This window comes from Polyodon spathula, chromosome 17 (genome assembly GCF_017654505.1).
Source record: "Polyodon spathula isolate WHYD16114869_AA chromosome 17, ASM1765450v1, whole genome shotgun sequence".
NCBI lineage: Eukaryota > Metazoa > Chordata > Actinopteri > Acipenseriformes > Polyodontidae > Polyodon > Polyodon spathula.
This window is the reverse complement of record NC_054550.1, coordinates 11,680,874-11,693,635: the sequence shown is the minus strand read 5'-3', so window position 1 is coordinate 11,693,635 and position 12,762 is coordinate 11,680,874. Positions and strand designations below refer to the sequence as shown.

General features: G+C 39.6%; 1 protein-coding gene across 2 annotated transcripts in view; it reads right to left on the bottom strand.

The window, feature by feature from the left end:
• Window positions 1-436: 436 nt before the first annotated feature.
• The window catches only part of hrasb (HRas proto-oncogene, GTPase b), a 62,221-nt gene continuing 49,895 nt past the window's right edge, over window positions 437-12,762 (bottom strand). For both annotated transcript variants that reach the window (XM_041276736.1, XM_041276735.1), the window contains exons 4-6: window positions 7,631-7,790; window positions 2,909-3,033; window positions 437-1,327 (exon numbers count right to left, since the gene is read on the bottom strand). In XM_041276736.1, coding sequence (XP_041132670.1) covers window positions 2,914-3,033; window positions 7,631-7,790 — 280 coding nt within the window. In that variant the 3' untranslated portion in view covers window positions 437-1,327; window positions 2,909-2,913. The remainder of the gene's footprint in view (window positions 1,328-2,908; window positions 3,034-7,630; window positions 7,791-12,762) is intronic.

Genomic DNA, 12,762 nt, shown 5'->3' with positions numbered 1-12,762 from the left:
TCTTGAAAATTAAGTAGGAATTTAAAATGAGGGGAACTTCACAATGGAGACAGAGAATCAAATAAACATGTCCTATTGGTCTATTGAGGCTTTTCTTATGACATCTGGAAAAGTAGTTATAACCACATCTTTGTGCAGTTGTGACCCATTTCTATTAGCTACAGTAAATAGTGTATTAATTAGTGTAGTACTAGAAATACCTCAAGGATATTTGTTGAGTTGTGCCATCTATTACTGTATAGATGGAGAAATGCATTTTATTTTTTTTTAATTGCAGTTTATAATGGTAGCAGAATCCACTAGTGTTTTAGGCTATAATGACCAGACCTGGGTCAATTACAATTACAATTACAGCATACTTCTTTACAATTACAATGCTGTTTTGTTCAATTACAGTTAAGCTGCAGTAATTGCAATTATAATTACATTTACACTAAAAAGTAACATAATAGCTGCACACATTAACATGTTTATTCTACCCAGCAGTAATCGCAGGTTGAAATACAGAAACATATAACATAATGTATTTTCAAACAAATGGGGTCACTAAAAGTGATTGAAAATATGAGAAGAATGTTCAGTCAATGTAAAACACAACATGGAACTGTGAATGATTAAGCTTGGATAGGTGTGTAATTGAACTGCAATTGATCAATTATATTGTATTTATATTAAAATTACAATTACACAGGTAGCAATGTTCACTACAATTACATTGTAATTGAAATCATTTACAAATGATGCAATTACAATTGTAATTAACACCAGGTCTGATCATTATGTAGCATTAAAAATGCATTTCTTTAAGTCCTGCATCTAAATTGTGTCCAATGAATATTAAAAAGATCATGGCTTTTTTGGGCATAAATACAGATCATTTCTTATGCTGATGTTTAGAATGTTTTGTTTTTTCATCACTAAGCCCCAATAAGGACTTCAAACCTGAACAATTGCCCCAGTTGTCCGATTTATTCAGTATAGGATTGATTGCTTGTTTCAGGAAAGCAACTCAGAAACCACTATTTTCCAGCACTTTAAAAAAACAAAATGTAGCACCCAAAGGCAGGTTAAGACCAGTGTTCAGACAATACAATAATAATTTAAAGTGTGATTACACTCCGGCTCTGTAGCTCTGTAAGTTGGGAGAAAGTGGTTTGTTGTGTTTGTGTGGCAGTCATGATCTAAGCTGGAGAATCTCCATGGGAGACATCCGCTCAGTGGAAACAGTCTCTGGTGACTTCCTCCTCCGTGAACATACACTTTCATCTTCCCTCTGGGTCTGTCCATTCGCACTGCTTGGTAAGCCATGCCTCGGATATCCTGAAAACTGAATGGATAAAGAAAAGATTGAGGTAAAACACACATCTTTCCTGCTACTAAAGAATATAAATCCACACTTTGCCTCTGTATAGTACGTTCGAGAATGCTGGGTCATATAGTCAAAAGTGTAGACACACTGGTGAGACTGCACCCTGAATGCTGTGTTCAGTTCTGGTCACATTACCAAAATGACACTGTGGCTCTGGATTGAGAAACCAGGCTAATCCCAGGGCATATAGGAATGAGCTATGAAGACGGTATTTATTTAGTCTAGAATAAAGCAGAATTATGGAGGACTTAATTAAACTTAATTAACCCAAACCACAATTTTAAGCATAGCATATACACCAGGACCAGAGAACACAGTTTGAAATTAAATACAGACGGACTTAGGAAAAACGGAAAGAGACACTTCTTTACACAGAGAATAATGAGGGTATGGAATGAGTTACCTAACTATGCTCCTGGTTAATTATTTACTGCAAGCATTAACAACATATTAGTCATAGAACAGTTTAAAATAGTCAGTTAATAAGCCATTGTGCTTAAAAATTCCATTCCCCAGACCTGCAATTCAAAGACCTAAATGGTGTGGATGGTTTTCGTCGACAACAGGAAGTGCAATAGAAGGTTGAGGCGATGCACTGATTAATCGATGCATCATATCGTTTGAGGATTAAAGGATTTAACAAAGGAAATTTTTTTTTTTTTTTTTTAAATTTGGAATCGGCCATTATTTTTTGCATTAAGCGCAGAGCTTCTCTGCTCCTGAATCTGTGCAGGAGTTAAGGGCATTGTGCTAGATTTACAAATACTGTATCGACTGAGCAACAATGCCCTTTGATGTTTGACAATTGTTTTCTAAAATAAGACAGCAAGAAAGAAAAGTAAAGAAAGTAATGTTTGGGATACTCCGGTAACACAGCTAATTTTGCGTGACCATTTAGAGATCACTATTTACAGTTTTATTGTTTAAAAGTTCTTTAAAATTTTCCTTTTAGCATCCAAGTCAAAAAATGACTCATGCTCTTTCCAAATGAAAATCTTAAGAATCTCAGGAGCTTCCATTGAAATTGTCGTGTTTTAGATGATCTTCACTCTGTTCTGACAGCTAAACCCTGTTCTGCTGGTACACAAGATACAGATATTGTAATCGCAATTGCTGCAGGTTTTGCGAAAGCAGGAAAAATGTCGAAATAGTTCTCAATAAAAACCTTGCAGGCCTGATCCATGTTCTTAAAACCATGATTTTTATGCATGTGTTTTACTTGTCCAAATTCTTGGCTGACAGTCAACAGGTAAGATGCTATGCTAGATTAGTGAGTCGCTACCAGGAACGTGTGCAGTACGCCGACAGGTTATGGATTTAAAACTACTTTTATTTATTTATTACTTTTGGTGACATGCTATAGGTGCTTGACTTGACATGCTGTAGAACGATGCAGAAGTGAAGAATTTTCTACTTGCATAGAAGTCAAAATATTTTTTTAATCTTTGAAAATACCAACTTGAATTCAATGAAACAATGCATGGCATATCTTATAAAGAATGTTTGTGAAATAAATTCTAACAGTGCTGTTGAACTCACCGTGATCACGACACGACACACTTGCAGTTCATGCAGTCCTGTCCACTTTCATCTGGCGGGTTTAGCTTTCTCAGTTTGTGCTGCCGGATCTCACGGACTAAAGTGTAAAATGCATCTTCCACTCCCTGTAACAAACAGAAATGTAGGACAATGTTTAATGAAATCTCCCAGCAGTCTTTATAAGCAACCAAACTGGGTTATTATGGACGGAGAGAGCCGACTACAGCTGCTGGGAATTGAATTGTGACCCAAAATGAGTCTTCACATTTAATTATTATTTGTATTTTGCATGTAGATTCTTTTTAAAAATTGCCATTACCATTGTATGGTGTTTGCAATCATTCCAAGTTGATCTTAAATGTGTTGCTCCTGTGTTTCTGTGAATCAGCCTTAACAGTGTCTGGCTTTGAGCTGCACTGAGCTTGTCTGGACAATCCTAAGTGCCAGGACTGAACAGCCTCATTCCACTCAAATCATGTACATTGACATCAACAGAGAGAGAAGGTGGGGATCGCAAAGTTGACTTAACTCGAATGAAAATGAGGAAGCCAAATCACAGAACCACTCAGAATTACTAACATAGTAAGGCAAATGTATATACAAAATGTACCTTTTCGGAGAGTTTTGAAGAATCCTGATAAAGTCCAGATTACAAACCAGCACTCCCCTGGCTATATAACTCACTCTCACCATGCAGCTGTGCTTTATCCAGGTGAGCCAATCAGGGACATGATTAAGGTTCATATCCATTTTTATGTTATTAGTGCATGTGTCATTGCAGAGAGTGAAATAAATTTGAGAAGCAAGAAAAAAGGTGACTTCATCAGTGAAGTACTTTATGAGTCAGACTACAATGCAGAGTTTCACATAAGAAGCACACGGTGGCTGTTATAGAAATAATGATCATTGCTAATATTGCAATAATACAAACAAGCCAACTGGTCGTTGTTATTGACATGCATTGCAATCTAAATTTAGTGCATGCAGAATCATGTCATCAAGCCAAAGTGACAAATTTACTGTACACTCTACTTTCACAGACAGTATGATATTGACAAGATTATAGAAGTCTTCATTTTTTATGAGGAGCTCAAAAATACTGTAATAGTGCATTAATCTTTTAAAGTAACATGTTTACTTTGAGCAGACTTCAAAGTTCTTCACTGCAGCATCGTTAAAACTTCACTGTGGACAGGTTAGACATCAGAGGCTTGAGTGCTTCATGTGATAGTATTCAATGTATTAGTATTTTCTGATCAGCTGAAACATAGCCTGACTTGAGTGCAATTGAATAAATACATTAAAACCTAAGTGGGCTCAAAACAAATACTCCAAAAGGTGAATGATATATGATAAAGTTTTGAGATCATGCAGCTACTAGGAACCAGACAAGCTTAGATGGGCTGAATGACCTCCTCTTGTTTGTACCTTTTCCTATGTTTTTATGTTCTTATAATAAAACTAGAAATTTGAGTTTTTGTAAGAAAAAAAGGTTAAAACAAAAATAACTAAGTGGCAGTGAAAAGGTTACATTTTACTGGACATTACTTTAATGGAACTTTATTGAGAGAATCGTTGAATCCTGCTTTGTGACTGGGCACACCCCACTCTTGTGTTGATTGTATTATTTTGTATTATTATTATTGAAATGTATTTTATTTGCATTGTTGATTTAGGTTGGCAGGGAAGGGTAATGGCCTCCCCTGCCAAAAGAAAGTGCTGGAGCACAACTGAACGATTGACAAGCAAATCGAGCCCAGGCACAGCTGCATAAAAGAGGCAGGAACCTCTCCATATATGAATACGGCACTGAAACAGTTAATGCTCACTGTTCACCACCTGCAACGGAACTTTGAGAGAATCATAGAATACAGCTGTGTACTACCTATAAGCCTCACTGTCAAAACATTTGGACTGTATCATTGATACATAGGTTAAGGCTGTGTGACAGTGCAAGGGTTAATTCTTTAATGGCTAACACTGGTAATGGAACTTCAGTTAGAAAATCAAAGAATACAGCTGTGTACCAAACATTAAGACAACAGCTCAAAGTGTAATGTCTCTTTGTAGTAGAGGTCTTCACGGGTCAGCCCGGACCTGAGGACCCGAGACGCGTCAGGTCGGGTCGGGTCCGATTTTGTTCACTCAGTAATACACAAACTGTCCATTACTATTATTAAAGAGGCTCTTTTTGGTATTAAAAATCACTGTTTAGAATTCCTGTTGCGTGGATTGGCTTCCCCCAGTAGCACATGACACGGCTTGCAGAGCGCAGTAGAGGATTCGTGACCCATATCGAAGGTGTCACAAAGACGGCTGAAGTGGGTGACGTCAGACCACAAACAGGAACCAGGAAATAAATGACAGAGAGGTGGAGTTGGGTGGAGCTGAGTGATTGGTACCACTCAGCATTTAATAAATTAACACAGTCGGAAAATAAAAGGTTGCAAGACGCCAAAACAAAAAGACAAACAAACATACTATACAGACAAACACAGTGAGCTTCTATTTTTAACTATTGTTAGGCTGGCGATACCAGGCAGGCATCCTTGGACGAAGCGAGGCAGGCATCCTTGGGTGAAGCGAGGCAGGGAGTCAGGACAAGCTGGGGTGCAGGTGTTGGCCCTGTTCTCGGTCACTGTGGCCGGGCGGTTCTTCCCCGTGCTTCCCTCAGTAGCCTATGCAAGGGATGCTGAGGACCGCCAGCATCTATTCCTGGTTCTTCTGGTGCAGGGAGAGGCAGCTCCAGCTCCTCTCCTCGTGATGGTGGGGGAAGTGATACCAGCAGGCATTCATCCTCTGCTGGTGGGGGAAGTGATACCAGTAGGCATTCATCCTCTGCTGGTGAAAAGGAACCCAGCAGGCATTCACTCTCTGCTGGTAGACGGGGACCCAGCAGGCATTCACCCTCTGCTGGTGGACGGGGACCCAGCAGGCATTCATCCTCTGCTGGTGGACTGGTTCGGCTCTCCCTCACTTACAGGGGACTGGTGCATCTCTCCCTCATTTTCAGGGGAAGGTGATGGAGGCAGAGGAAGCACCTGCTCCTCTCCTCTAGGGCACTCACCCTCTGCTGGTGGAGATGGGCCAGCAGACATTCTTTCTCTGCTGGTGGAGGTGGCAACAGCAGTCCCTCGGGCTTTGGTTTCCCATGGTCCCCCCGTCTGGGCACTGGACGCTCACCGTCCCACCCGTCTGGGTGCTGGACGCATGGGCTCCTCCCACACAGGCATTACTTCTGCCTTTGTATATTGCATGGGGCAGATGGCCAAAGTGTGTCCATATGCCCCACAGCCGGGGCACAGCTCTGCCGCAAGGTTCTTTAAAAAAAGCTCCCAACTGTCATCCCTGACCTCCTCCTGCTGCTGTTGTGGCTGCTGCTGCAGATTTTTTCTGCCCCTCCTTTTCCTCACCTTCCTCTCCTGGGCCGGTTCCGCCTCCTCCTCTTGGTAGGGGCAGACAGCCACCACGTGCCCGTACACCCTGCAGGCAAGGCACCAGCCTTGGTCCTCCAGAGCACTGAGGAGCTCCTCCAGGTCCGTGCAGCCATCTCTCCAGCCTTCAATTTTTTTTTTGTTTTTTTTTAAAAAAAAAACACTACGGTTCCCTCTCTGTTCTGGGTCTAGGAGGCGCTGGTAATTCACCTCTAAAACCACGTCACAAAGATGGCTGGAGTGGGTGACGTCAGATCAGAAACAGGAACCATGAAATAAACGACAGAGAGGTGGAGTTGGGTGGAGCTGAGCGATTGGTACCGCTCAGCATTTAATAAATGAACAGACAGTCAGAAAATAAAAGGCTGCAAGACAAACAAAACGGACTATACAGACAAAACATGGTGAGCTTCTACTTTTAACTATTATTATTACAATTACCTCCATCTCCAATCCCATTCTCCACTCACGGAACACACAACATACAACACAAAATACACACAGGGGCGGGAACTTTGCCACAAAGGGGTTTCTTTTAGACCATTCTTAAACGTCACAGTAGTGGATTTGTTTATGAAGGACGTGCAAGAAAATCTTAAGAAAAATAAATTCCATGAACAAAAGCTCACAGAGAAATGCAAGTCTGTGATGTGGCAATCATTTGTTATTAGTCAATGTCATGGTCACCAACACATCAAGCATGCAGAGTTTATACAGCGAGATTCATAATTCTCAGTAGAGACTGTGAGTTCTGAAGAAAAGAAGTCATCCAGCCTCTTTACACCTGAAGATCCCTATAATGGCCAAACAGTGCATCATCAAGTGTCTTGTTTTTATTTGCACGTACTATCCAGTTTTCACGATGCTCTTACAAACCATGAATCACCTTGTATAACCTCCAGAAAACAACCATGCAGTAAATATTACTCAGCATGCACTTTTTTCTCATTCGGTCTCAAATGACCTGATTTCTCATTTTGGCTCAAATGATTCTGAAATAGTAAACAGGCACATTCACTTTAAAACTAGTACCAGATGATATCATGCTTTAAAATAGATAGTTTGTTGAATATGTCTTTCAAAACTGTACATTTAAGATCAAGGTAGTGAATTTAAGACCATGGTAGGGACTTATTTAATTATTCTGTTAGCTACACTTAATCCTATTTCACCTGAAAAAAGTTCTGTCAAAAACTGATGCAGCAGACAGATGAAAATGAAATGGAATAGAGTTAGGAGTAACAGATGTATTTGTGGATAATGGATCATCCATAACAGAGGTCCCTACCTGTCTGGTCTTGGCTGATGTCTCAATATAAGGTATCCCATAACTCCTGGCAAGATCCTGTGCTTGCCGTGTATCCACTGTCCTCGCCGGCAGGTCACACTTGTTTCCTACGAGCACCATGGGGACGTCATCGGAGTCTTTGACTCGTTTTATCTGCTCTCTGTGAAGACATGGGGGGTTAGTGGGCTGTGTTTATGGGATCAAAGCAGGACTTCACTATGAAAAGTCAAAGACACACCACCACTCTTCAAAGTAACCTTTAAAGAAGCCTTCAGGCAATATGCCACTGCCAGGTCAACAGTAACAGCACTGGTTATAAACAGCACAATAACACCAGTTCCATATTCCTTTCATCCCACAGGAGGATTGTCAGAAAGAGCTGAATCAGATGCAAAACGTCGTACTTATAGTGAAAAGGAAGAGTCATCATTTGATTTCACAACATTCTACACATTGGAGGAACAGTAAAAAAAAAAAGAGCAATAATCTATACATGGAATTTCATGTTATTTAATAACAACTATACAATTAATCTGAAAAGAAAATCTTATTTACCAGTACTTATTGTAGTTTAAATTTGAATTATGTGGGGGCTTAATTATAAAAAGTGCTGCCGTAATTAAAATTCCAAGGACATGCACGGCTTCCTGGGTTTTTTTTTGTACAAGTAAATTTACTGATACCAAGCAGAAACCCTGTAGCTTACTAGGAGGATGTAATACTCAAAAAGCACCTATAGCAAACATCAATAGACTTGTAGTGATGTGTGTTTTATTAAAGGTTGCAGTGTTGCATATTTATTTTTTACAGTACTGACAAACATAACTTAGTCTACATTGCCAAACAACTTTTATAGACTAGAACTGAGCTTCTGAGATTCCTTAGGAACAGAGACTAAACATAGTTTGAATGATAACATTCAAGGCACTTTTACCAGAGATGAAGGACCTCATATTGATCAGTTTGGTTAAAGGAAATCTCTGATCCATTTTCTAAAATACAGATATGCCTCGTACAAGCCTTAAAGAGACTCAGAGTTGGGGGGGGGGGGGGGGGGGGGGGGGGGGGCCCCGGCGTTGGGGGGGGGGGGGCCACACCCCCCCTGCCGATCGTGGGGGTACATATACGGCGGCACGAGGGGTCAGTGCAGTGGATGCACAGTGTTTACCCACAATGCTGGTCCAGGAGGAAGCACGATCCTTAGAAGAATTTATTTGAGAAACTTATTTTCTGGTTGATTTATCACCCATGATGTGTGATTAGAAACTGAACAAAAGTCGACAGTATGTTTAAAAATATACAATAATGCTATGATTTTATCAATACAGTACATAGCAAAGGTAACGCTGCATTTTTTGTAAACTTTACACAGTGTTCTGTAATGCATTCATGTACATAATACAGTACTGCTTGATTTTGTGGCGATTGTAGGTGCTTTAGTATCATTCACTGCAAACCATTGATGGGTTTTGGAATTCACTTTGTGATCCCTGCATTTCTTTATAAAGGCATAAACTGGCTAAGGGGATAACAAAGAGGACCACACAAGAAGAACAAAAAAATGTAAGCTGCCAACATGGCCTCCTACAGTGTTAAAACACTTGATGAAATGCGATGGGAGTACATCTCGCTATCTGTTTAGAGATTCTTCTCATCTATCTTGTCCTTGAGGTGTCTCTCCCTCTAACTGAATCAGGATCGATTTCATTGGTACTTCATAGTAATCTTATCAATTACAGGATAAGCTTTCTTTAACCATGATAAATGCTACAGGATTACATCACTCTTAGCTCAGAGCCCCCATGAGCAATCTTTTCCCCACCTCCCCCACCCCAGTGAAATATATCAGCAGCTGAAACTAACTTTCACTGCCTGGTTTAATTTAATTTAATTAATTTTAGATCCATGAGATGTATTACTAAATACAGCTTTAAAATCCTTTTACTCTTTTTGGGCTTCGACAGTATTCCAGATACCCACAGTCTTGTCGTAGTGTCTCCATCCCCTCTAGCACCCCCTTTCTGGAGGGTATAAGCTGTGCAGTTCCCATAATCCTTTTTTGCACAATTTTTTTTTCATTTTACCTTTTAATTTATTGATTATGCATTAGCTATATAGACTGCTACATGTCTTACATTGAGAGTTACAGTTGAAACATTTGACATTGAATTTACTGAGCTTCTTTCAGTGTTGTAAAATGATTCGGATATAGCAACCTTTGTTTTATAATGTTGCCTACACCTGCCCAAGCCAAGCCATAATAAATCATCCCAATTTGTACAAAAAACAGCAAATAGCACTTTGAGTGGCTCTGGGTTCTGTTGCTTCTCTACTGAGTTATTACCGTTGTTCTCTATCTTTGCCTTTGCCTGGCTTTGAGCTTGTCTGGAGAATCCTAACTGCTGGGACAATAGCCTTCCTCATTCTATTCAAGCATGTGACTTTTCATCATATATAGACAGAGACATTAAGCGGAACTGGCAGTTGAAAAGTCACATTGTCACGATTTTAATAGAACAAGGAAGGCAGTTCAGTCCTGGCACTTTGGATTCTCCAGACAAGCTTCAAGCCATGTGTAGTGCTGGCTTCTCAAGTGCACGCACGGTTTTGCAGGAGGAAATGGGACGCTCTGTATGAGACGTGCAAATCCCTAAGCAGCTGATGGGCGTGCCTCGGTTGAGCGACTGGCTATGCAAAGGAGCCTCTGATCACCCCTGTGTTCTACAAGCCAGGAGTTAAATATGTGAAGGGTGAGCAAATACCAAAGGAAAAACATACGGTTCTCTTTATCCACGCGTGTTGACCTGGATAACTGAAACCTTTTATAATAGATTCAGCTTGGGGGATTTGACTCCACACTAGTATAGAAAACAGTGTGTCAGTACAGAAGGCTCCAGGATCTTCCTTATAATGGATGCAGTGATAGACTGCTTTTGGTCAGCTATGTTTTTGTAACAGTGTTTTGTTTTGGCATTTTTATATTTATTTCGCTACTGTGTTTTGTGTATTCATTTCACATGTGTTTTTACTATTGCTGGTATAATTACATTTGCAACAACGGAACAGCACTGCACTACTGCCATTGAGTGTAGGCCTACGTAGGAAAAAATAACAATGTGGCAAATATACCCTAGGTAGTTCCATTCAAGGTGAAACAACTGCATCCACGGTTCTTAATAATCAACCCAATATTCTCCAGTAAAATGTAATTCTATTAAAAATACACATGGGCTCAATAGGTATTATTACTATTTGTAAAATAATAAATATACAGTGGTAGTCATAATCAGCTAGTCACCTGTCGCAACACTGTCAGATTGTGATAATGTAAAAATGAGGCAGCTTTGCAATCCTGTTTTTTCTGACTTAGTTTCTGACTTAGTTCCGCTACCAAGTGGCAAAAGAGAACAGGAAATTCATTAACCATCTGCGGACCAGGTCCGACGTTACAATCTGTACTTTCCGGTCCGATGTCGGACCCCGTCCGGCATCATCAAAAAGACGCCAAGCACATGTCTCTAGTCATTGTTTCTCCGGAAAAAGGCGAGAAAACCTTTCAATGGTCTTTCAGTGAGACCGATAGAAGCCGAAAAAAAACAAGAAGGCGAATCCGAGCAAAACACATAGTCCCTTCACCACATAATACAGATATAAACAAACAACATAGCTACTTCCACATAAAGCGCTCACGGAATATCACAGACATCTGCCAAGCTTTTTGAGATGTTGTAGTAATAAAATAATGACATGGATAGCATTATTGAGGAGTTTGGTGATAAAACGAGTGATCAGGAGAGGATTTATCAGTATGCACTACTATGAAGAGATATGTGATAAATACAGAGAACAAGGGGTAGGGCAGGGCTGGAGATGCAGTAGAGTGTCCTGTTGATATGCAATGCATTTTAAACCTGTTTTACTATAAATAAAAATGACTCTTCACCAGCACGTGTAAAATAAACAGCACATGTGAAAATAAATTGGACCTGACGCGCCTGACAGGCACTGAATAAATTGACCGCAAAGGGTTAAAAAAAGCAGAAGGGAATGCTGTGGACTTAAACACTAAGCTTTGGTGTTATGCTCTGACCTCAATTGATTTTTCACATTCAAATGGGAGGAGTTATAGTTATTAAAATAAAATCAATATAACAGGCTGTATAAAAAAAGGTTACAAGTATAAATACCCCACAAACACTCACCCTTTTTTAAGCACACAGGAGACGATCAGTCCAGCAAGAATCTGAAATGATCTGCAGCGACCTTAATGTAATAGTCATGTAAAAATGTATTTATACTACCGGTACAGTTTCTTACATTTTTTGTATTATTCTGGCTTTAGTCAGGGTGGACAATGTGTCCACTGCCTTCTTGGGCCAATCAGGAAAATAATTAAAATTGCAAGGCGCTGGAAGCAACCAAAATGTAAATTTACTGCACTTCTACGAGTCAAAACAAATAAAGTAGAGCAGAGCTTGTCATAACTGATTGAACTGGTTCCAGGGGGTCCAGCGGATATGTAGAAATATCGTATCTCAGAGGGAGTCGTTATACTACATTGTAGTTTCTTTTATTAACACCGGGCATTATGGTACTGATCCCAGGGCTTTTAAAATAAGCCCTCACCATCTAAAATGATATTTGCGCCGGCTGCTTTTATTATAATTTTTTTCGGGTATTATCATTGTAAATTTCTCTTGGAATGTCCTTATAAAGAGGGAAATGATGTATCAGTAAAAATTTCTTCAATTGTATTTATACCAGCATTGATCCAGGAGTTACAATTAAGACATTTCTTATGCAATAAGACAACAAAGTTTATTTCTCAAAATGACCATTTTAAGAAAGGTGAAAGCAGAATGCATAGAAATACTGGGGATTGTAATTAGGAAGTGTACTGCTGGGAACATTTAGGGAATTGCAAATTAAAAATACTGCAAAAAAAAAAAAAAAAATTTAAATTTAGCTCTCAGATTGTGCTAATGAAGATATCTACAATATATGAGAATGTATTTAACATCAGAATGAACTCACTGTAATATAAATGAGTTTTTATTGAAAAAATAAACAGGAACATGTAATCATAAGAGCTGTCTGTGTTGCATGCTGTCAGATCAGGACTTCACTAACAC